At 41.8% G+C, this 26,668-nt stretch overlaps 1 protein-coding gene across 1 annotated transcript in view; it reads right to left on the bottom strand.

Moving 5' to 3' along the window:
* Window positions 1-26,668, bottom strand: part of LOC143297418 (fibrillin-2-like) — a 118,765-nt gene that overhangs the window by 27,884 nt on the left and 64,213 nt on the right. Inside the window, exons 25-44 of the mRNA XM_076609763.1 lie at window positions 25,880-26,008; window positions 25,122-25,247; window positions 22,787-22,912; window positions 21,726-21,848; window positions 20,063-20,188; window positions 18,942-19,073; window positions 18,293-18,415; window positions 17,318-17,440; window positions 15,484-15,609; window positions 14,679-14,804; window positions 13,448-13,570; window positions 11,553-11,726; window positions 10,407-10,475; window positions 9,366-9,491; window positions 8,166-8,291; window positions 4,962-5,135; window positions 4,462-4,506; window positions 3,351-3,476; window positions 1,378-1,506; window positions 348-473 (exon numbers count right to left, since the gene is read on the bottom strand). Of these exons, the coding sequence (XP_076465878.1) occupies window positions 348-473; window positions 1,378-1,506; window positions 3,351-3,476; window positions 4,462-4,506; window positions 4,962-5,135; window positions 8,166-8,291; window positions 9,366-9,491; window positions 10,407-10,475; window positions 11,553-11,726; window positions 13,448-13,570; window positions 14,679-14,804; window positions 15,484-15,609; window positions 17,318-17,440; window positions 18,293-18,415; window positions 18,942-19,073; window positions 20,063-20,188; window positions 21,726-21,848; window positions 22,787-22,912; window positions 25,122-25,247; window positions 25,880-26,008 (2,478 nt within the window). The remainder of the gene's footprint in view (window positions 1-347; window positions 474-1,377; window positions 1,507-3,350; window positions 3,477-4,461; window positions 4,507-4,961; window positions 5,136-8,165; window positions 8,292-9,365; window positions 9,492-10,406; window positions 10,476-11,552; window positions 11,727-13,447; window positions 13,571-14,678; window positions 14,805-15,483; window positions 15,610-17,317; window positions 17,441-18,292; window positions 18,416-18,941; window positions 19,074-20,062; window positions 20,189-21,725; window positions 21,849-22,786; window positions 22,913-25,121; window positions 25,248-25,879; window positions 26,009-26,668) is intronic.

The raw sequence follows: 26,668 nt of genomic DNA, 5'->3' as shown, positions 1-26,668 counted from the left end.
TCTGGCACATATATGATGGAAGAAGCCACTTCATGTGAACAGGAGAGCAAGAATCACACTTTTACACACTCTCTTTCATTTCTTGTCTGCGGTTTTAGCTCATGTCTGGAGGAATAAAAGCCCCCCCCACCCCCCACCCCCCACCCCCAATTGCCACCTGCCCCATCCCTCTAAAATGTTTTCTTTAATTTTTCTTGCTTGATAATTTCCCATACATTCCAAACACTTTTTTCCTCTGCACTTTTTATGCCAAGAAAATTTATACTTCCAATGTAGATAATGACATGTGGCCAGACACAGCACAGGTGTGCCCAACGGACTGACAGACTGCTGACAGAAGCACTCACCTACGCAGGTAGTTCGGTCAGCAGACAGGTGGTAACCAGGGCGGCAAATACAGCTGAAGCTTCCTTGCAGGTTCATGCACTCTCCGTTCAGACAGATGCCTGCTATCTCCTGACACTCGTTCACGTCTGGAAATGCACAGGATGGCAGCATGTTTATGTACACATACACACACGCAAAGACTCACACACATACACCCAAGCACATTTCCCCCCACACACACATACATGCACACACTCATATACACACACACATACACCCAAGCACATCCCCCCCCACACACACACACACATACATGCACACACTCATAAGTACACACACATACATGCACACACACACACACACACACACACCTGAGCACACACCCCCTCCACGCACACATACATGCACACACACATACATGTAAACACACATATACACACACAGACACATACATGCACGCACTCACATACACACATACGCACACCAAACACACACACACACACACACACATGCGCGCACGTGCGTGCGCACTCGTTCACATCTGAAAATGCACAGGACAGCAGCATGTTTATGTACATATACACACACAGAAAGACACACACACACATACACATACACCCGGGCACATCCCCACCCCCTCACACACACATACATGCACCCACTCACATAAACACACACACCTGCACACACACACAAACACCTGAGCACATCCCCCCAAACTCCCACACACACATATATACATGTACACACTCACAAGCACACACACACACACACACACCCGAGCACACACACCCTCCCCCTGCCCCATACACATGCACACACACACACACACACACACACACACACATGCACACACTCACATACACAAATATGCACACCAAACACACACACACATACACATGCACACCAAACACACACACACATATACACACACATGCTGAAATGAATGAATGCATACTTGTCTAAATCACCTTGTGGTGGATATAGACAACAAAGCAAAGAGTAGAAGAACAACAACAACACAATGTGGTCTTTTCACTGCTGACACACCTCGACACCGTCTGCCATCAGGTAGAAGCCTGTACCCGTCAGGACAGTCACAGGTGTAACTGCCGGGCATGTTGAGGCACTGAGCATTGCCGATACAGGGACTGGGCTGTCGCTGGCATTCATCCTCGTCTGAAAACAGAGTGGCAGGTGCACCATCAAAATACTATGTCATGTTCTGGAATTTAAGCAACTGAGGTTTGTTGTTGTTGTTGTTGTTGTTGGTGGTGGTGGTGGTGGTGGTGGTGGTGTAGCTAAAAATTTGAAATACCATGGATACAACAACAGCATCAAGATCAAGGACAAGAACAAGAACAAGACAACACATACACACACACACACACACACACACACACACACATACACACAGACACACACAAGCAAAACTGTAAAAACCATTACAGTCAACATATTCTTCTCTTCACTCTGTATTGTTAAGCAACAATAACCACAACACACACAGTGACTCAAACACACACACACACACACACACACAGAGTACAGAACTGGAGCACTTTTACAATGAACTGATTATCAGTATCAGTATCAGTATCAGTAGCTCAAGGAGGCGTCACTGCATTCGGTCAAATCCATATACGCTACACCACATCAAGTTATACTGTACATGTGCAAGGAACGCATGATTTTGCATTCTTAAAAATCCAATGACCAAATACAAAAAGATTTCAGTAAACCTATTACTTTTAATCACCCACTTCTGCTTTAGTTCACAATCTTCAATCTTGTTTTTTCTTCCATATTCATTTTCACAGACAGTTATTTCCGTTCTTGTTGCATTCTGAAGGCCTGACCAGTGTGTTGGACTTATGCACTGGTCAGGCAGTCCTTCTTCTTCTTCTTCTGCGTTCACTCGTATGCACACGAGTGGGCTTTTACGTGTATGACCGTTTTTACCCCGCCATGTAGGCAGCCATACTCCGTTTTCGGGGGTGTGCATGCTGGGTATGTTCTTGTTTCCATAACCCACCGAACGCTGACATGGATTACAGGATCTTTAACGTGCGTATTTGATCTTCTGCTTGCATATACACACGAAGGGGGTTCAGGCACTAGCAGGTCTGCACATATGTTGACCTGGGAGATCGTAAAAATCTCCACCCTTTACCCACCAGGCGCCGTCACCGTGATTCGAACCCGGGACCCTCAGATTGACAGTCCAACGCTTTAACCACTCGGCTATTGCGCCCGTCGGTCAGGCAGTCCAACACACTGGTCAGGCATCTGCCTGTGTTTTGTTGTTGCTGTTTTTTTCCTTTTGACACCTCACTGAAACTTAAACTTTGGTGACAAATGCATAAGACATTTTATCACCATGCTAAATGTAACAAGCATTATGAATATCACGTTATCTTTCCTTTTCCTTACCTCGTCTTGCTCACTTTCTTACTCTTTTAATCATTAATAAAACTCAATAAGTATATAATATGAAACATCTTCCAATGTAAGTAAAAAGATAAAGAAAAAAACGAAGAGTAAAAGGATGACTGATGAACTGAAAACTGCTGATGATTACAGTTGTTGACTGCGTTACATCTACCATTATTATGTTGTAAAGAAACAGATTGACTAATAATGAACCATAACAACCTTCTTACCATCACTGTAGCTTGACGAAACCTCATGTGCACGAAAGTGTGTCTTCATAAGTGACTGAGAACGTTGATGTTTTTGACTTTTTGCATTCATTATCAGTTGTTTCCCTTGTCAGTTTAACAACTTCTCTTTTTCAAAGTCCTTTAAGAAATTTCCTGTAATTATATTTAGATTTTTTTTTTTTCAAATTTCACCCTCATTTCACCCTCATTTGCCCAGTTTCCCCCACCCTCCATTCATTCACATCTCCCACCCTTTCTAACCGATAATACTCAAAAGTATTCATAAACATTTTAACAAAATGTCTTCAATCACCAATATGTGTGACAGGACATTAGACAAAATTCCTCCTCCTTCCTTACCATCACAGATCTGAGTGAGAGGGTTGTAGACAAAGCCAGGGTTGCAACGACAGCGGAAACTGCCAAGGGTATCAATGCACTGGCCATTACGACACAGGTCGCGGTTGATCTCACACTCATTCACCTCTGGAGAAAAAAAACAACAAAAACGTGTATGATACCAAAATGATTTCAAATAATAACTAATTAATATTTCAGCTATAAATCTGAGAATGATTTTAAAATAACTGGAATGGGTTTTTTTCTGAACATGCTTTTTGTTCATTTGTGGGATATCTACCCACACCTCCTTCACATTCATTCATTTCTATTTTGAGTTGCATGAAAAAGAGGTTTGATTCACAGACCTATTTGAAGTTTCTTATTCAGATTTATATGCATTTAGTTACAGATTAGATACTATTCTGACGTCAAGTGCATTTGTTTTAATGATGTTGTCTGTTAGCATGTTGTTTCGGATTGTGCATCAGTGAAGCATTACTTACATGAAACTGTGTCATGTACAGTCACTGGGAATCTTTATGGGTTTTTTTTATATTTTACATTCATTATCACTTGTTTCTGTTGCTAGATTAATGACTTCTCTTGCACAAAGTCCATTCAATCACTCCTTTCATTGGAATTCTACTCATTTGCAATGTTCATATTTCGTTCCAGCCTTCGTCTCACATATTCATCATATGTATGAGTTTTTTATGATGATATTCAAATGTCTGAAAATTAACAGTCAGATTTGATATTTACTATTACCAGTATGTGTGAGGGAACATTGCACAGAATTCCGTCCATGAACAAAAGAAAAGATGAACTATTTTTTGCAAATATTATTAATACTATCATCTTATCATTTCAATGGGGACTTTGGTAGTTTGGTTAAACAGAATGAAATGTTGCATCTTTTGCTGTGTTAAATATTTGTTTCTGCTTTTTTTTTTCGTTTCTTTTTCTTTCTTTTTTTTTTTCTTTTTGGAATAATGAAACTTTGTGCTTCACAGTGAATGAAATGCCTTTGTTTATCAATTTTTATGTCACCTTTTTGTTAACAAACGTGTCAAACATTTCTCTTTAAGAGATAATGAAATATTCTTGTATCTTGTATCTCTTCTGTTACCTCTGATGGTGATGGGACCCTCTTCACACAGTCGTCTGTAGGCACCTGAAACAGCAAGACGACACATGTTTCAGCGTCCTTCATGACACTTATCTAACCTCAGCAGGGGTGTGGGATTCAAAGAAAAACAATATGTCTTTCCTGTCCAGCTGAAAAGCAGAAACAGATGTCTTTAGTCACCACTGCTGCAATTTTAACAACATAAGTATAAAACATTACACTTATAACTAGAGGTATCATCACAATCTCCACAACAAATTCAACATAAACATCGGCATGTGTATGTGAATATGCAAACGTATCTGCTTGTATGTGTGTGTGTGCATGTATGTGAGTCTGTGTGTGTGTGTGTGTGTGTTTGTTGTGTGTGTGTGTGTGTGTGTGTGTGTGTGTGTGCGCGTGTGCGTGTTTACGTATATATTTTTTTCACAGCTTTATTCTTATTTCTTATTTTTCTCTATCTTTTTCATGTACATGTTTGTTTTGCTGGGTGAACTCACGAGTTCCTCTGGCGGGACAGAGGCGGCAGGGGATTCCCCAAGCCACACCAAACAGACAGCAGCACTGGAACTCTGACACGTCCATAGTCACAGAGTCTTCTGGCTCACACACTGTGGTGTAGGGGGGCAAGGTTGTGTTGCGGTAGGCACGGAAACACCGACTTTTCCGCATGTCTGGAATCATAGACATCTCGTTTTTAATCACAAATCTAACATGAAAAGAATTGAATCTGTAACTTTCTGGAGGTATTGTCTATTTTCACTAATGGTCTTGTTTAGACTGTATCCATTTGTTGCTTCTCTTTTTTTCCCCTTTTTTTAATATTCTTTTCTTCTTCTTTTTTACAGATTTATATCTAGTTTAGTTTTGTAATATCTTTTAAGTGTCATGGTTTGTTCCAGTCAGTAATTCATGATATTATGCGTCCTATGATAAAGATAGGTCATGGAAAAAAATGCAAAGTGTCATATGCATACCATGTGTATTCAGAAAACAACAACTTTCCAGCTGAATTAAATCAAAACAGGTTTTGTAAACATGAAGAACACAGACAGACAGGCATGGAGACAAAAGGGTCAGACTGACTTTTACAGATGTACAGAAAAGAGCAGACAGACAGACAGACTGACAGGCAGGCAGAGGAAAGGCCCAGACTGACAAATGTACAGAAAAAGGCAGACAGACAGACAGATGACAGACAGACAGACAGATGAAAGGTCCAGACTGACGTTTGTATGTGTGCAGAAAAGGGCAGATTGACAGACAGACAGACAGACAGACAGATGAAAGGTCCAGACTGACGTTTGTATGTGTGCAGAAAAGGGCAGATTGACAGACAGACAGATAAAGACAGACATCAGACAGACAGGCAGGCAGAGGAAAGGTCCACACTGATCCATGCAGACATACAAAGGCAGACAGACAGACAAGCACAGAAAAAGGCAGACATATGACAGACAGACAGCAAACAGACAGACAGACAGCAAACAGACAGACAGACAGACAACAGACGGCAAACAGACAGACAGGCACAGAAAAAGACAGACAGCAAACAGACAGACAGGCACAGAAAAAGACAGACAACAAACAGACAGACAGACACAGAAAAAGACAGACAACAAGCAGACAGCAAACAGACAGACAGGCACAGAAAAAGACAGACAGCAAACAGACAGACAGGTACAGAAAAAGACAGACAGCAAACAGACAGACAGGCACAGAAAAAGACAGACAACAAACGGACAGACAGCAAACAGACAGACAGGCACAGAAAAAGACAGACAGCAAACAGACAGACAGGCACAGAAAAAGACAGACAATAAACAGACAGACAGCAAACAGACAGACAGACACAGAAAAAGACAGACAACAAGCAGACAGCAAACAGACAGACAGGCACAGAAAAAGACAGACAGCAAACAGACAGACAGGCACAGAAAAAGACAGACAGCAAACAGACAGACAGGCACAGAAAAAGACAGACAGGCACAGAAAAAGACAGACAGCAAACAGACAGACAGGCACAGAAAAAGACAGACAACAAACAGACAGACAGACAGCAAACAGACAGACAGGCACAGAAAAAGACAGACAACAAACAGACAGCAAACAGACAGACAGGCACAGAAAAAGACAGACAGGCACAGAAAAAGACAGACAGCAAACAGACAGACAGGCACAGAAAAAGACAGACAACAAGCAGACAGCAAACAGACAGACAGGCACAGAAAAAGACAGACAGCAAACAGACAGACAGACAACAAACAGACAGACAACAAACAGACAGACAACAAACAGACAGGCAGGCACAGAAAAAGACAGACAACAAACAGACAGCAAACAGACAGACAGGCACAGAAAAAGACAGACAACAAACAGACAGACAGCAAACAGACAGACAGGCACAGAAAAAGACAGACAACAAACAGACAGCAAACAGACAGACAGGCACAGAAAAAGACAGACAACAAACAGACAGACAGGCACAGAAAAAGACAGACAACAAACAGACAGACAGGCACAGAAAAAGACAGACAGCAAACAGACAGACAGGCACAGAAAAAGACAGACAACAAACAGACAGCAAACAGACAGACAGGCACAGAAAAAGACAGACAACAAACAGACAGCAAACAGACAGACAGGCACAGAAAAAGACAGACAACAAACAGACAGACAGGCACAGAAAAAGACAGACAACAAACAGACAGACAGCAAACAGACAGGCAGGCACAGAAAAAGACAGACAACAAACAGACAGACAGCAAACAGACAGACAGGCACAGAAAAAGACAGACAACAAGCAGACAGCAAACAGACAGACAGGCACAGAAAAAGACAGACAACAAGCAGACAGCAAACAGACAGACAGGCACAGAAAAAGACAGACAGCAAACGGACAGACAGCAAACAGACAGACAGCAAACAGACAGACAGGCACAGAAAAAGACAGACAGCAAACAGACAGGCAGGCACAGAAAAAGACAGACAACAAACGGACAGACAGCAAACAGACAGACAGGCACAGAAAAAGACAGACAGCAAACAGACAGACAGGCACAGAAAAAGACAGACAATAAACAGACAGACAGCAAACAGACAGACAGACACAGAAAAAGACAGACAGCAAACAGACAGACAGGCACAGAAAAAGACAGACAGCAAACAGACAGACAGGCACAGAAAAAGACAGACAGCAAACAGACAGACAGGCACAGAAAAAGACAGACAACAAACAGACAGACAGCAAACAGACAGACAGGCACAGAAAAAGACAGGCAACAAACAGACAGCAAACAGACAGGCAGGCACAGAAAAAGACAGGCAACAAACAGACAGCAAACAGACAGACAGGCACAGAAAAAGACAGGCAACAAACAGACAGCAAACAGACAGACAGGCACAGAAAAAGACAGACAGCAAACAGACAGACAGGCACAGAAAAAGACAGACAACAAACGGACAAACAGACAGCAAACAGACAGACAGGCACAGAAAAAGACAGGCAACAAACAGACAGCAAACAGACAGACAGGCACAGAAAAAGACAGACAGCAAACAGACAGACAGACAACAAACAGACAGGCAGGCACAGAAAAAGACAGACAACAAACAGACAGACAGACAGCAAACAGACAGACAGGCACAGAAAAAGACCGACAACAGACGGACAGACAGCAAACGGATGAAAAGATGGGACAGACCCATGCAGGTGACCCCGTCAGGCATCATGATGTGTCCATCAGGACAGACACAGCTGTAGGTGCCGTCCTTGTTCACACAGGACCCGATGCCACAGATCCCAGGCTGCTCCAGACATTCGTTCACATCTGAAACCGGGTCCCCCTCCACATACAATCTGTCAATGCTGTGAATATGAACAGATTGTTGATGCCAGACAAAATGTCGCATCACGTTTTTTTAATGAAAATCTGTAAAGCTTAACTATTTCTCATGGCACTATATATAGTCGGCATGTATTGAATTTTTATGAAAATCTGTAAAGCTTAACTATTTCTCATGGCACTATATATAGTCGGTATGAATTGAATTTTTATGAAAATCTGTCAAACTTAACTATTTCTCATGGCACTATATATAGTCGGTATGAATTGAAGTTTTATGAAAATCTGTAAAGCTTAACTATTTCTCATGGCACTATATATAGTCGGCACATATTGAATCTTGTAGCAACAAACAATACCTGTTTAATTAATTAAATTAAAGAGAAGAACAAAACAAGCTAAAATGTTTTATTGAACTTTGGACATGGACAACAATTCAAGACCAGGTAACTGGGAGGTGGGTGTGGGAAGGGGCATCATGATACTTCTATAGTGTCAGTAAATATCAGATTGTATGTGAACAGTGAAAGCGGACAGAAAGACAGGATTGTAATACTTCCATAGCATCAGTAAATATCAGATTGCATGTGGACAGTGAAAGCAGACAGAAAGACAGGATTGTAATACTTCCATAGCGTAAGGAAATATCACATTGCATGTGGACAGTGAAAGTGGACAGAAAGCAGGATTGTAATACTTCCATAGGGTCAGTAAATATCACATTGTATGTGGACAGTGAAAAGGGACAGAAAGCAGGATTGTAATACTTCCATAGGGTCAGTAAATATCACATTGTATGTGGACAGTGAAAAGGGACAGAAAGACAGGATTGTAATACTTCCATTGGGTCAGTAAATATCACATTGTATGTGGACAGTGAAAAGGGACAGAAAGACAGGATTGTAATACTTCCATAGCGTCAGTAAATATCACATTGTATGTGGATAGTGAAAGCGGACAGAAAGACAGGATTGTAATACTTCCATAGCGTCAGTAAATGCAAGATTGTATGTGGACAGTGAAAAGAGGACAGAAACAGAAAGACAAGCGGTCACCCACCGACACATTGATGCATGTCCCCATCCATGCGGTAACCCTCAGGACACCGGCACAGGTAGGACCCAAAGGTGTTCTGACACTCCCCACCCTCACAGATCCCCTTCACCTCCAGACACTCGTTGATGTCTGGAAAATGTCGCACAGGTTTCACATCTCACACCTGCTTCGCATACACACATGCATATGCACACACACACACACACACACACACACACATGCATTCACGCACACACACACACACACATGCACGCATTCACATACGCACACACATGCACACACACACATGCACACACACACACATGCGCACACACACACACATACATTCACACACATGTACACACGTACACATGCTCACTCGAACCCATGCACTTGAATGCACACAAACATCTGAACATGTGAATTCATGATCTTAAAAACACATATATGATGAAAATTTAATTAGACCCACACACACACACACTTGAATGCAGACAAACATCAGAATAAAGTGTTGATTTATGAATATACATTCATGTGTCTAGAAAAACATAATCACACACAGACACAAACTTCTTTGTTTGTGGGCTGCAACTCCCACGTTCACTCATATACATATGCACGAGTGGGCTTTTACATGTATGACCGTTTTTACCCCGCCATGTAGGCAGCCATGCTCTGTTTTCGGGTGTGTGCATGCTGGGAATGTTCTTGTTTCCATAACATAACACACCAAACGCTGACATGGATTACAGGATCTTTGACGTGCATATTTGATCTTCTGGGTGTGTAGACACATGAAGGGGGTTCAGGCACAAGCGGGTCTGCACATATGTTGACCTGGGTGATTGGAAAAAATCTCCACCCTTTACCCACCAGGCGCTGTTACCTTGATTCGAACCTGGGGCCCTCAGATTGAAAGTCCAACAGTTTAACCACTCGGCTATTGCACCTGTCATACACACAAACATGAATGCACACACACAAGACAAAAAATCATAGCATCATAAAAACTGGCCGGTATGTACCTGTGCCCACGCAGTATGCTCAGGTGATAATTCCTACCTTCCAACACCAGTGTGGCCAGGTTGGGACGGAAGCCAGGCCCTCCCGGACACAGGTTAGTGCGCTCCGCTGTCCAGAGAGAGAGGAGAAAAAGAGGATGATCATAAAAGGAAACAGAGAGAGAGGGGGAAATGACGATGAGCATGAAGGGCAACATGTCATTGTCATGGTGGTTGCTTGAGATCCAAGGATGGCAACACGTTGAAAGACACTCTTCCACGTTTTATGGACAATTAAAGTTATCTCTTGTTGTGCCATCAGAGAGTACAATGCAACCTGAGTGTGGCAGATATCAACATACAACAGCCAAGGTCAGGGACATATCCCACTCTCTCGACCTCAGAAGTTCGGGTCTCGTGGAACATAGAGATTGTTACATCTGGGATTCTTTGGCTGCAGTGTTGTCTTTCATGCTCTGACATGCATTTTACTTTCCATAGTGCTCTGCTGTATCTCATCTTTACATGCGAAGACTGCTGTGGTGGATCAGAGGAAATCTTCAGGAAAAGGCAACTACTGTAGGAGTAAAATATGCAAATATTAAAATGTAAATTACATACCAGATGATGACATATTAACAGGATTATTTTCACATGATGGTTTCTTTCTGTCTTTCGTAGATTTTAATCAAACCCATGTTTTGAAAACATCATGAACCAGTGAACTGACAGAATAAACAGAAACACCGTTGCCTGATGTCAACGGTACATACATGTTTCTTTGGCAAAACACCATTCTCAATAATCAGAGAGAAAAGCAAACAACTAAACTCTCTACTTTTTTTTTAGTGTTGTCAACACAATAAACAAGAATAAATGCTAAGAAGAATATGATTATGTCTAATTTATCTAACACTATGACAAAAAGAAAGGAATGATTACTGTGCTCAGTTCAGGCAGAAAAACTATGCTGCCTGAGTACTGTCAAGAACCTAACTGGTACAAAGGAACTGTCATTTGTTTTTCATGATGTTTGTTCATTTGTTCAGGAACTGCAGTGTGCGAGATTGAGATAAGTTTTCTGAGCCATTTGGATGTGTGTTTATAACCATAATTCAATGAAAGTATTCAATACTTTTTGCATGTCATCAACAATCAGTTTTAAGCGATATCAAAAAACTTTTTTTTAAACTCTGCTAGCCATTACCTGAATCATTTCTGGGACAGGGTGAACAGAACCCAGGCACCTCCCCCCAGCCCACTCCCACCGTACAACAGCATGTGGCTCGTGACACGGAGATGGCGATCTCATCATTGCACACGCCGATTCGCCCAGAGTCATAGTTTGGCACATCCATGTAGCAGCTCCCTATTCGTCTGTCTGTAACACACCACAAGCAGCTGGTGAAGTGTATTTTTATCATCATTGGCGTTTACAAATAGAATGCATATGTAAATATCTAAAAGAAAAATTTGAACACAAGATACCAAACATCACTGAAAACTATTCACCCCCAGCTCCCCCTGCCATGCCCCCTCCCACAAACACCAATACACACAAGCACACGCGCACACACAAGTCATAGCACACAATTGTAAACTCACTCACTCACAAATAGTCAAGTTAGTTCATACTGGAAACGGATGAGCTGTTGAGAATTAATCAGGAGGGGAAAAGGTGGGTCTTCAGACTGGATTTGAAAGATTGCAGCAAAGATGAGTGACGGAGAGGCTGAGGAAGTTGATTCCAAAGAATGGGGGCTTGGTATGACAAACTGCGTTAACCATACGTTTTGGTTTGAGCAGGGGGAATCCTAAGCATACAGGTGTCAAAAAAAAAGAAAAGAGTTGGCGTGAGGGTATGTAAGGATAAATGTAATTAAAAGCATGTTTGAGAAGCTTCCATTTCAGATCAATAATGGTAAACAAATCCTAGAGTTTTATGGATGAGGATCAAGTATTCGTGTAACATGTGCATGTTACATACTGTTTAGACAATGACCCTTTGATGACATAAAATCAGACCCTGTCTACAGTCAGCAACAATTCAACTTCTGTTGCTGAAGAGTGTGAAAAAACTGTCTTGAGACAACAGTCATCATACTGCTTCATTCTGACACACAGAAGATGAGACAACAAAACACAGGCTTCCATAAAGACAACAAAACACAAGTATCTATAAGTGACAACAAAACACAGGCATCTATAAGTGACAACAAAACACAAGTATCTATAAGTGACAACAAAACACAGGCATCTATAAGTGACAACAAAACACAGGCATCAAGATGTGACAACAAAACACAGACATCTATAAGTGACAAAAAAACACAGGCTTCCATAAAGACAACAAAAGACAGGCATCTATAAGTGACAACAAAACACAGGCATTTATAAGTGACAACAAAACACTGGCTTCCATGAAGACAACAAAACACAAGTATCTATAAAAGACAACAAAACACAAGTATCTATAAGTGACAACAAAACACAGGCATCTATAAGTGACGACAAAACGCAGGCTTCTATAAGTAACAACAAAACACAGGCATCAATAAGTGACAACAAAACACAGACTTCCATGAAGACAACAAAACACAGGCATCTATAAGTGACAACAAAACACAGGCATCTATAAGTGACAACAAAACACAGGCATCTATAAGTGACAACAAAACACTGGCTTCCATAAAAACAACAAAACACAGGCATCCATAATTGGCAACAAAACACAAGTATCTATAAGTGACAACAAAACACAGACTTCCATGAAGACAACAAAACACAGGCATCTATAAGTGACAACAAAACACTGGCATCTATAATTGACAATAAAACACTGGCTTCCATAAAGACAACAAAACACAAGTTTCTATAACTGTATAAGAGACAAAAAAAAACACAAAAAAACACTGGCTTCCATAAAGACAACAAAACACAAGTATATTCGAGTGATAAGAAAAACAACAACACAGGCATCTATAAGTGACAACAAACCCCAAGCACCTATAATTGACGACGAAACACAAGTGCCTATACTATAGGTGACAACAAAAGCCAAGCATCTATCTACCAAGGACAGAGGCAGCTGGTCGTACTGACCTACACACCCTGTGCCGGTGGGGTTGCTCTCAAAGTTGGGGGGGCACTGACACACATAGCTGCCTTGCTGGTTGATGCAGGTCCCATACTGACAGTTGTCAGGGTTCTGACACTCGTCAATGTCTGCACAGGCACATGAAATGATCTGTTTCAGTGTTAGGGTTAATGTATGAAGAGTTCTGACACTCGTCAATATCTGCACAGGCACATGAAATGATCTGTTCAGTGTCAGGGTTAATGTATGAAGAGTTCTGACACTTGTCAATATCTACACAGGCACATGAAATGATCTGTTTCAGTGTCAGGGTTAATGCATGCAGTGTTGTTGTGATAAGGTGTAGGCACTTGTGCCTTATCATACATATAGCAACACACACACACACACACACACACAACACACACACACACACACACATTCACTTACACAGAAAACACCATTATTTGTTTAATGTGCAGGTTGTAAGAATGTTGGGGTGCTTCAGTCTGTTACAAAATTCACAAAAGACAGATATCAGCTGATCAAGACATCTTACTAAGATAATGAAGTTATTCTGATTCTGAACATGGGAAGCCCAAACTCTAAAGACATCAACACTGAGTACTTTGTTACCAATTTGTCTTTTTTCTTTTTTCCTCTCCACCCAGTCTGCAATGTCCTATCACTGGCATGACTCATCCTGGACCCCTGACTCAAAACCACACCCACACATTTTTCTTCTTTTTTTGTTTCTTTTCTTTCTTCTTTCTTGCTGCCCAATCACCTGCACCATTTCAGTGGCAATACTCCCGCACCCTTACGTCATCCGTAGAATCAGTCACTACTCATGGTGTTGAGTTGTGCTTCTTGTGACTGAGCACCGCTGCAGGGCTGTTTCTGTATCCTATGTGCATCTTGTGTCACAGAAACCACAGCACTGACCTGGACAAGGCTTCGGCACTGTGCACAGAAACCAGGTTCTGGAAGAGGAGTGTGAAAGAATCCCCCGTCCAAATCAAGACGGCTGTGAACTTGGTTCACTCACAACCTAACCAACCCAAAACTTTCCTGAACCAGTTGCGCAAAGGTAGATGGTGTGAAACCATTGAAATGCACACAGGAAAGTTCAAGTTTTGGTTCTGAGTTAGGATATTTCTTCTGTATGTGTCCAGAATCAGAGAAAAAATCTAACGGATTTTATTTTACACCTGAAGAAACAACCCTACCTGTCAGGGGACACAAGGCACTGCTCACCTGTACAGTTTCCTCCAGTGATGTCCAGCTTGTAGCCCTGTTCACAGGCACAGCGGAACATGCCAAACACGTTCTCACACTGCCCGTTCACACATAGATTGGGGAACATCTCACACTCGTTGATGTCTGGAACAGCAAACACCACGATGGCAATGAAAAACTTGATGCCAACATTCTCTGATTTTATTTTCCAACAGTTTTTATGTTGAAGGTTTACAGAATCTAATGTAATTGATAGAATGGGAAGTGAAAACAGAATACTGCTTTGAACACTGACCATTCGACATTAAAAAAAAAAAAACCCACCTAGGTAGACTTCTGAATATTTTGTCAATAGGTCTATTCACTTGCATGATTTGGGTGGAACCATGCAGCATTAATAAGCAATCACCTTTGTTCAATGATTGAAACTGCAGTTAGCAAGTGCATTTTGCCTGATGTTCGTTCACCAAAGTCAACGGAAAAAATGCAACAAACATTTTTTTCTCACATCTGACAAATGGGAGTCCTATTTACTTTTTAAATGCCTGCGGATGGATCAACAGGCACATAATTTTTTTTTATAAAGACAAAAATAAAAACAGGATAAAAGAAAGAAGAAAGAAAAAAGAAAGCAAAGGGAAAGAAATAAACATTATTTCATAGACTTTGTCTATGACAGGAAAACAGTTAAGCTTTCAGTTTTGTGCCTTTTGTAAGAATAAAAGCGAAGCTATCTAATGTTACTTATCATGTAATATCAGCAACTGTGAAGAAACATTGACAACAAAACAACGGGAAAGAGACATGATCCATAAGTGCTCACCAACACACGCCCTTTCATCCTCTGTCGGAGCAAATCCCATGTCACACTCGCATCGATAGCCTCCTGGGAAGTTGAAGCAGTTGCCGTTCTCACAAATACCTGGCTCCTGACTGCATTCATCAATATCTGTGCGTAAAGACAATAAAAGTTTTACTCCTTGAAAGAAAACCACCTTAGTTTTGGTGTACAATATCCTAATTGAATCATAGTCAGTGGTTACTGCAAGTCAAATGGGTTAATTTGTAATAAAGGCAACCAAACCAGTAACAAACTTAAGTTTTTATCATTTTAATGATAACAAAGAAAAGAGACAGACAAACAGTGATATAGGCACAGAGGCAGACAGACAGTGATACAGGCAAGGAAGCAGACAGACAGTGATATAGGCACAGACAGTGATATAGGCAAAGAGGCAGACAGACAGTGATATAGGCAAAGAGGCAGACAGACAGTGATATAGGCACAGAGACAGACAGGCAAAGAGGCAGACAGATAGAGATATAGGCAAAGAGACAGACAGTGATATAGGCACAGACAGAGACAGACAGTGATATAGGCACAGAGACAGACAGACAGTGATATAGGCACAGAGACAGACAGACAGTGATATAGGCACAGAGACAGACAGACAGTGATATAGGCACAGAGACAGACAGACAGTGATATAGGCACAGAGGCAGACAGACAGTGATACAGACACAGAGACAGACAGACAGTGATATAGGCACAGAGACAGACAGACAGTGATATAGACACAGAGACAGACAGACAGTGATATAGGCACAGAGACAGACAGACAGTGATATAGGCAAAGAGACAGGCAGAGACAGAATGAAATGGAAATATGAAGAGAAAAAAACAACAACCACAAAGCAGAGAAACAAAAATTTCTTGGCATATGAAACAGTCCGCTTATCAACACATAAGTTCTCCATCAAAGAACAAAATCCATAACTGCCCTATCAACCGCATCAGTGACAATACTTTCATGCGAACGAAACCCCTCACTCTATCCCTTGTCACTGAAGAACACCCATGACCTGTAACAATGTTGTTGTTGTAAGGTTTATTCATTACACCCAAAGAGAACACTGGCTGGACTTTATTCTATTCTATTCTAGTAACTTTTTCACGACAAAAACACTCCTCAGCACCAAATATTTTAGATATGATGCTCTAAGTCACAGGCTTCGGTTCATTTCAAAACAACTCAACAGACTTGTTCACTTCAAACTGGGTCAGGAAGCAAAGGTTAGACATTGTTCTAATGTGTGGGAAACTGTCTGTAGCTGTAAAGCTTTGTTAAAATGTGAAAAACGGTCCTTATAACATGACCCCTGGATGCTGATTTAATTCACCTATGGCAGTGCACTGTCTAGTCGACTAATGTCGCCTCTGTCGGTGAAAGAGTTACACTATATACAGCCTCCCTGCTACAGCAAAGAGAGGTCTTCACACAAGGAAAGTGGAAGTCGCAGGAGGGGTCACTGTATACAAGGAGAGGGCCAGAGAGGCAGAGACAAAGACAGAGCCATTTATCAGCCTGGGAAGTGATGCTTTTGTTTACGTTCCTTGACCATGGTTCCAGAGTTATGTCTGGTGTTGCTGCAAACACATGTGCTGGACAAACTCCACAGTAAACCATGAAATGAAACTAGCTGATTGAATGACTCAGGAAACAAATGAGCACCCAATGGTAGCTGTCAGTCAGCTCTGTCCAGGTAGGCAGCATGTTGTGCAAATATCTCTGTGTTTGTAAAGCTTAGAGTATGGTCTCTGACCAAAGATAGGTGCTACATAAGTATCCGTATCATCAGATCACTACATGACCTACCTCTGCATTCAAAGCCATCCCCTGTGAAACCTTCATCGCAGATACAGCGGAAACTGCCGTCAAAGTTGACACAGCCAGCATCTCTAGCACAGCCGCCGTTGTCACGGACACACTCGTTGATGTCTGATGATGATGAGAGTGATGATGAAAGTATTATACAGTGCTTATACTTGTGCACAGACAAAACCAAAGCACTCTCACCAGTCATTCACATGCATGCGTAACTCTGATTCAGGAGGAAGAAAGATAAAAACATGCATACATCTGACAACAAAGCAGGTGCAACTTGGTAAAGTCACTCAGTCATCACAACATGTATCCTAATTTATCCCTCTACATGTTTTAATATCGCATTAACACACACACACACACCCTCATCTTTCTCCTCACTATGCCCCCTGTCTTTCCTCTTCTAATATCAGTCTATGTGAAAAGACGTTAAAAGATGAACAACACCACCACCACCAACAACAACAACACACACACACACACACACACACACACACACACACATAGACACAGACACAGACACACAGAGACAGACAGACACACACACACACACAGAGATACACACACACACACTCTCTCTCTCTCTCTCTCTTTCACACACACACACACACTCACACACACAGGCACACATACACACACACACACACACACAGACAAACACACTCACACACACACACACACACAGAAACACACACACACACACACACACACACACACATACACACACACACACTCAATTCAATTCAATTCATGTTGTTTAGAGCCCAGCCGACCGTTTAGGCCATCTCAGGGCTGTTACCACATTTCAACAAAAACACACTCACACACAGAGACAAACACACTCACACACACACACACAGAAACACACACACACACACACACACACACACAACCCCAATCCACATCACCAACACACATGACCCGCAACACTTCTTTGCACACACACCTGTCAAGGTATCCACTCACCTCTGCAGGTAAACCCATCACCTGTGAAGCCTGGTTTACAGTCACACTTGTAGGAGCCCAGAGTGTTGATGCACCCAGCATTGGCATCACAGTCTGCCTCCTCTGTGTCGCACTCATCAATATCTGTAAATTATACATCGTCATGACAATGACTGTAATGATGATCACAACAACAATAATCATACACTTTTTTTTTTAATCAAGAATAATTATGTTATAGATGATAGAAACAAGAAATTCAAGGCAAGAATGATTTAAGTTGTACATATGAAAATATTTTTTGAAACAAATTAATAAAAGTCTGACAACACCAAATCTTATGAGAGTATGCTATTTTGCAAGCTTCAAATATTTTATTTTGTTGTTGTTGTTTGGGGAGGAGTGGGGTGGTGGTGAGGGGGGTTCAGGAGAAGCATGTAAGATTTTGAAGTAATGATGGAGATTTCCTGTCACAGATGCTTCATATTTCATATTCCTGTTTCTGTTCATACTCATCTGGTTTCTGACGGGTCACTTGACACAATGATTGGACAGCGAGGAAGTGAGAGATTTTGTTTTAAAGATTCACACACTCTCTTCCACATTAAACTAACACTTGTCCATGCACACACACACACACACACACACACACATACACACTCACACACACCTGTACATCCAGTGGCACCAATGTCAGACTTGACACTGAAGCCGACATCACAGTTGCAGATAAAGGAGCCATGAGTGTTCTGACACACTCCGTTCCGACACAGGTTTCTGTTCAGCAAACACTCGTCCACATCTGGAAGCAAGTACACCTCTTCTTCATGTGGTGTGGTGCGGTGTGGTGTGGTGTGTGGTGTGGTGTGTGGCGTGGCATGGTGTGGTGTGGTGTGGTGTGTTGTGTGGCATGTGATGTGGTGTGGTTTGGTGTTGTGTGTTGTGTGGTGGATTGCATTTCATTGCATTGTGTTACATTGAGTTACATTGTGTTTTTGCGTTACATTGTGTTGTGGTGTGCTGTGGAGCATTGACTTGTGTTGCGTAGCGTTGTGCTGAGACACAGGCTTTTATTCAGCAAAAACTTGTCTACATCTCAATGCATATAAACCTTTTCTCAGTGTAGTGTAGTGTAGCGTAGTGCAGTGCCATGCTGTGCTGTTGAGTGTAATTTTGTCATGCCGTGTTATGTCATATTGTATTGTATTGTCGTGTAGTGTAATGTAGCATAGTGTAGTGTAGTGTAGTGTAGTGTAGTGCAGTGCAGTGCAGTGCAGTGCCGTGCTATGCTGTGTTGTGCTGTGCTGTTGAGTGTAATTTTGTCATGCCGTGTCATGTCATATTGTATTGTATTGTAGTGTAGTGTAGTGTAGTGTAGTGTAGTGTAGTGCCATGCTATGCTGTGTTGTGCTGTGCTGTTGAGTGTAATTTTGTCATGCCGTGTCATGTCATATTGTATTGTATTGTAGTGTAGGGTAGTGTAGTGTAGTGTAGTGTAGTGTAGTGTAGTGTAGTGTAGTGTAGTGAAGTGCAGTGCAGTGTAGTGTAGTGTCATGTATTGTGTATTGTATGGTATTGTATTGTATCATATTGTATTGTGTTCCTTTTCATTACAACATGTTTCTCTGCATCAGTCAAGGGGTTAAACCTTTTCCTCCCCCACTGACCCAACCACACTGGTTGTTTGATAAAATGACTGACAAGGATGAACACACCGCCCTCCAATCCTACATCATCACTCATTTCCACAGTCCCCTCCCCACCCCACCCCTGTCTCTAAAGACAACCTACCCAGACACCTCTTCTGGTCAGGTGAGGGGGTCACACCTCCCCGGCAGATGCAGCGATACGACCCCGGCAAGTTGTCGCAGCGACCCCCCTCACAGATGTCCGGCTGCTCTTTGCACTCATCCACATCTGAAGACACACAGCGCACATGGCTTTCACTTTCAGTTTGGTTCGGTTCAGTTACTCAGAGAGGCGTCACAGCATTCAGACAAATCCATGTACAGGTATGCTACGCTACATCTGCTAAGCACTGTAACCCAGCACATTTAGTCAGGCCTTGAGAAAAAACAAAGAAAAGTCATCAAATTAATAAACAAATAAATCAGAATAACTAAGTATATAAATCTAAAGATAAGAAAGATGAAACTGAAATATAAGTAAGCAAATAGATAAAGAAATAAAATTCTTAAAAAAGAAAAAAAAAAGACTTACTCAAATTCACTCCCACTGAAGGAAACAGTTGAACGCAATCAGGATGGATAAATGTGTTCACAAAACGAGCAAATGATACCAGGCATTTATCAGCGTGTTGGATTTATGCATAGGTCAGGCATCTTCTCCTTTTTATAAAAAAAAAAATTGTTGTATTAAGCTGATGTGTTGTATCATAGAAGGATCAGTCTGCTTGCTTTTGATGCCTCCTTGAAACTGAGAAAAATTGTTGAGAGTGCAGACACAAAGCTGCAGAAGTGAAAGAGTAATTGTATGAACATCAAAGAAAAGCAACTAATCTGCCAGAATCTGTTGCAATAATTTTATGAACATCAAAGAAAAGAGTCAATCCAAGCCAACCCAAACTACAAATTCCACCCCAACCCAACTCATCCATACCCAGCACAGTGCAACCCAAGCCAGCTCACACTAACCAACACATTCTAACTCATCTCGACCATCCCTGAACCAACCCACCTTATCAACCCCACCCCAAACCTACCCACCCGAACCTAGTCCACCTATTCCCATCCCTACCCATACTAACCTAATCCAATGCAATCCAACCCAACATACTCCAATGCTTTACACTGAAACACAACTCAATAAAACTCAGTCCACACTAACCCGACCCACCCTAACCAAACCAAACCAAATCCATCCTGATCCAACCCACCCACCTTCACTAAAACCCTATACCGACCCAACCAAACCACCCTAATCCACCTGTAACTAACCCAACCGATTCTGAACAAACCTAACCCATGCAACCCAACAATCCTAAACCAACCCAACTCTACCAATCCAAACATACCTAACCCAACCCAACCGATTCTAAACAAACCTAACCCACACAACCCACCTAAACCAACCCAACCAAACCCACCCTAATCAACCTGTAACAAACCCAACCGATTCTAAACCAACCTAACCCACCCAAACCACCCTAAGCCAACCCAACCCAACCTATCCAAACTTAACTAGCCCAACCCAACCGATCCTAAACAAACCTAACCCATACAGCCCACCCAAATCCACCAAACTCAACCTATCCAAACTTTCCTAACCCAACCAAAACCACCCAAACTTACCTAACCCAATCAAAACCACCCAAACTTAAACCACCCAACCTAAATCCAACACACAAACACACTGTCAAATCCTATTCTCCCTCATCACCACACGCTTGACCATACTGACAAACATGTCCTGCCCACATGCTTGACACACTGACCGATACAGGAGCGGCCATCAGGCAGAAGCAGGAAGCCGCTCTCACAGCTGCAGCTGAAGCTGCCAGGAGTGTTGATGCACACGGACTGGCACTGGCCATTGTTGTCCACACACTCATCGTTGTCTGCAACACAACACAAACATGTACACAGCCCAAAACAAATCAAACTGCACGCAGGAAAAAATACAAAAAAATGGGTGGCGCTGTAGTGTAGCGACGCGCTCTCCCTGGGGAGAGCAGCCCGAATTTCACACAGAGAAATCTGTTGTGATAAAAAGAAATACAAATACAAATACAAATACATACAGAGACAGACACATAAACCTGTGCACTCAAACATGCACATGCATACAGGCACACGCACATACACAGACACACACACAGAGAAACACACACACACAAACGCACACACACACGCATGTACACATGCCCGTGTGCGCACACACACACACATATTGTATTATGCTAAAGTTCATCTTGGGTAACACTGTGTTGTGCTTTGCTGTATGTTTCACCGCTGCGTGTTGTTCTTTGTTGTGCTGTGTTGGCTGTAGAAGCTGTTTTCTCGGTTGCATGACAGTCCAGTGCACACAGTACAGCTGTATCACAATGGACATTGAAGAAATTATCACTCAATATTTCATAAGAATGAACAGAAATTAAAGGTATGGAAAGACCAATCTTTGGGTAGGTGTTATGTGGAGCTGAACTTAACTCTGTATCTACATCTATAATTTTAAGTTCCCAATATCACTTTTGATAAAATAAAGCTGTTAAACAGTGTATTTTCTAAAAGTACCTATTTATTTAAACATGCAAGTCAGGCACTTTCGCTTTCCTTGCTCTGCATTGATTCCTGAAATCCCTCAAAGAGACCAGTTCACACACACACACACACACACACATGCACGCATGCATACGCACACATGCACACACACACACACACACACACACACACACACACATGCACACACACAGAGAAAGAGAGAGAGAGAAAGAGACAGAGACTCGACCTATAACTGGGCAAATGGGTTAACACCCAACCACAGTAGAAGACTCACCAACACACATAGACTTGAGTTCATTGGGCATGTATCCAGGGTTACAGATGCACTGGTAGCCTCCCATGAAGTTCTCACAGTGACCGTTGGAGCAGATGCTGCTGCTGGAGCCGCACTCATCAATGTCTGAAATTAATATCACAGCATAAAAATCTGACAACTTACTCCAAGATCACATCATGAAAAATCAACAAGTTGTTCCAAGATTGTAACAGTGTGAATGAATGCTAACTGGGCTTTGGGGTGATGCTTCTCATTGAATGTCTGATATAGATATTCCACATGTCAAAGAAGGAAAGGAGAGTTTTACTGAACACATCCCTCAATGCCCCAACTTTGATTCACAAATGGAAATATTTTGTCACTCACATTGTGTAAGTATCAGTCTTACAATCCTCTGTGCAGTGATCTCTTAGAACTGAACATACCCCATGGCCAGAAGATTCTCAACATCAGTATACACTTAAAAGGCACCTTAGACAAGTTAGAGACTAAAATTTGGAGCACAGATCATCATTAACCCCTAGGCTGCCTGCATGACGAGATAACTCGTCATGGCAAGCATGTATGCTTGGCTGCCATAATGACGAGATAACTCGTCATCGATATATTCTGACTTTTCCTTGGCTTGCATTCACTTCGTTGACAAGAATAGTGGTAGCTTTAGCCTGGGGAATCTCTCTAGATTCTATTCATAGTTAGAAACCCCATCTACATCATGAAGCAGTCCTTTATTTGAACGTTTTGGTTGGGTCACTGTCCTAGTGTTTGCCTGACTTCTCTCCTCGCTCGCTCAAGACATGCGATCATGATGAACTAAATCAACCAAGATTTCTTTCTTTAGCTGATGCTCAGAAAGAATTGAAGCGTAAATTCGAAGGAGAAGATAGTGATGAACATTTATAGGACGATCTGACAGAAAATAAAGGGAGCAATCAAGAGAGTGGCCAAGATGTGACTGTCAGTGAGTGATGTCAGTTGTACAGATGTTAGCAGACGACAGAAGATGACCGAATTAGCAGCAGAGCGATATTCTTGGCACGCAGCCAACGCGGTCTGATGAGAACTGAATAAAGTGATCATGTGAGAGGGGTGAAGAGGAGGGGGGGTGGAGACTGAGGGGGCGTGGCCTCACATCCATCTTATCACTTGGAGAAGTCACAATGTATTGTGTATCTATCTCTTTAAAAAATATATATATTGTGGTTGTTCTAGTATGATTTTGTGTTTGCAGATATTCATTTGTCCAGAAAATATGTTTTTGTGCAAATTACCTGACTAATGTTTGTAATGAACAAGTTGAAAATGTGACAAAAAACAAAACACTGATTTCAAAACAACAGCATGTCACTAAAAATATATAAAATGGGAAAACAGCATGTGTTTTGCATTCTTTGTTCATTTACCTTTCAGAAAATATATACTTTTATGGGTCTTTCTCCAATAACAAAGAGCACAGAATTTTTGGAAAATTTATACCCGTTTTTTGTGAAAAAAAACCCTGGCAAATAGATTTCAATTAAATTTTATTTTCCTGGCAGTGAAAGGGTTAAAAAAAAAAAGAAAGAAAATCACAAATCAAATAAATAAACTAAAAAACTTTTTTCTGTAAACACTACCATACTACTACTGGAAAGAGTCGATTCTTTTCTTATCTGGGTAGTCCAGATATACTGTTAATTTACAAATTTACTCTACAGTATTATATATCTAAAACACACAAAAACAGACTGTTTACCAGTATGACAGAATGGTCTTCACACCAAGAAGCAACTATTCACCGTCATGAATTAATGTTCTTCCCACTGAAATGTGATTGATCACCATGACATTGTCGTGTGAAGACCGTTACGTCATATACATGATCCTCACACCAAAAAAGGACTTTTCCAAAGGTAAACCCAGTGCTAGTCAAGATCAACACCACCCTTATACTCTCCCAGTTGGAAATTACCTCCTTTCTAAAGGTTTAATCAAACTATTGAAAGAGGAGGGGGTTTGTTCTGGGCTGGCTTTACTGACTGCCTCCTTCACTCCATCATAACTCAACAGAAGCAAATGTGGGGAAGTTCAATACTGATAGCCAGTATTGATTCTAACTGGGACAAATTTACCCCCGGGGATCACTTCAAGATGGCCTAGAATGACCGCCATTTTCATTACAAATGGGGGTAAAATCCAATGAGGGGTGGTGGGTGACTAGCTGAAACTTACCCCCTGGGGTCTTTCCAGGCAAGCCTACACACATCCTGGGGTTGATCTTAGCTAGCTAGATTTGACCCCAGGGGTAAAATCAATGGGGGTACAAACATGCTGTTTCACAGGTGGCACTGACCTTTGCAGGACTGTCCATCAGGGGCCAGTTCATGTCCGTCTGGACACTGACACTCATAGCTGCCCTCTGTGTTGACGCAGTTCCCTCCCAAACACAGGGACTTGTGCTCCTTGCACTCATCCACATCTTCCTCACACAGACACACAGACATGCACACACACACAGAATAGACACATGCACACACACACACACACACACACACACACACACACATAACAGTTAAGAATTATAAAATGAGACCTGTGCATGTATATATGAGCGTATGTGTATTTTTATATGGTCCTGTGCTCTTTTTCTGTGCCTGGTTTAAAAACACATTCATAAATTTGATGTACACATTATGACTGGATCTTCAGTGTGTATTTCTGAATTTCTACAGAGCAATATACTCATATCTTCTTCTGTTTAAATATATTTGCTAACATTCAAATGACACAGGAAGTACAATATATGGATATATCTTATACAATGCGTTTTCAGCAAATTATCTCTCTCACTGCTTTTTCGGTTGTCAGGTTTTGATTTGGTGTGTGTGTGTGTATGCATGCGCGCCTGCATGCATGTGTGTGTGTGTGTGCATGCATGCATCCATGTGTGCATGCATGCATGCGTGTGTGTGTGTGTGTGTGTGTGTGTGTGTGTGTGTGCATACTATAAAACAGAGATGTGTCAAAACTGTTAACCATCATTTTTAAGAGGAAAAGCTGCAGTAAAAACAACACATAAAACCTGGACAGGACGGACCACTGACCACTCACCTACACACATCTGGTTCATCATGACACCCTTGAAGCCAATGTCACACTCACAGTGGAATCCACCTGGGGTGTTCACACAGCGACCGTTGCCACAGATCTCCGACAAGGAGATGCGGCACTCGTCGATATCTGAAAAAGTCAAATTTCATTGACACTGTGCACTGAGAAACAACTCCACGACTTCTTCTTCTTCTGTGTTCGTGGGCTGCAACTCCCACGTTCACTCATATGCACACGAGTGGGCTTTTACGTGTATGACCGTTTTTACCCCGCCATGTGCCAGCCATACTCCGTTTTCGGGGGTGTGCATGTTGGGTATGTTCTTGTTTCCATAACCCACTGAACACTGACATGGATTACAGGATCTTTAACGTGTGTATTTGATCTTCTGCTTGCATATACACACGAAGGGAGTTCAGGCACTAGCAGGTCTGCACATATGTTGACCTGGGAGATTGTAAAAATCTCCACCCTTCACCCACCAGACACCGTCACCGTGATTCGAACCCGGGACCCTCAGATTGACAGTCCAATGCTTTAACCACTCGGCTATTGCGCCCGTCACTCCACGACTTCAACCACTGAAATAATGCCATGAAGAACTATCTTGTGATCATTCATTTCCAAAAAGGAAAATTTCATTGACACTGTGCACTGTGAAACAACTCTATGACTTCAACCACTAAAATAATACCATGAGGAATTATCTTGTGATAATTCATTCCCCATGAAACATTTGCCATGAAAATTGTGCACTGAGAAACAATCCACAACTTCAACCATTGAAAT

This window comes from Babylonia areolata, chromosome 22 (assembly GCF_041734735.1).
Source record: "Babylonia areolata isolate BAREFJ2019XMU chromosome 22, ASM4173473v1, whole genome shotgun sequence".
Lineage (NCBI taxonomy): Eukaryota > Metazoa > Mollusca > Gastropoda > Neogastropoda > Buccinidae > Babylonia > Babylonia areolata.
The sequence above is the reverse complement of the archived record's forward strand: the minus strand, read 5'-3'. Positions and strand labels throughout refer to the sequence as shown.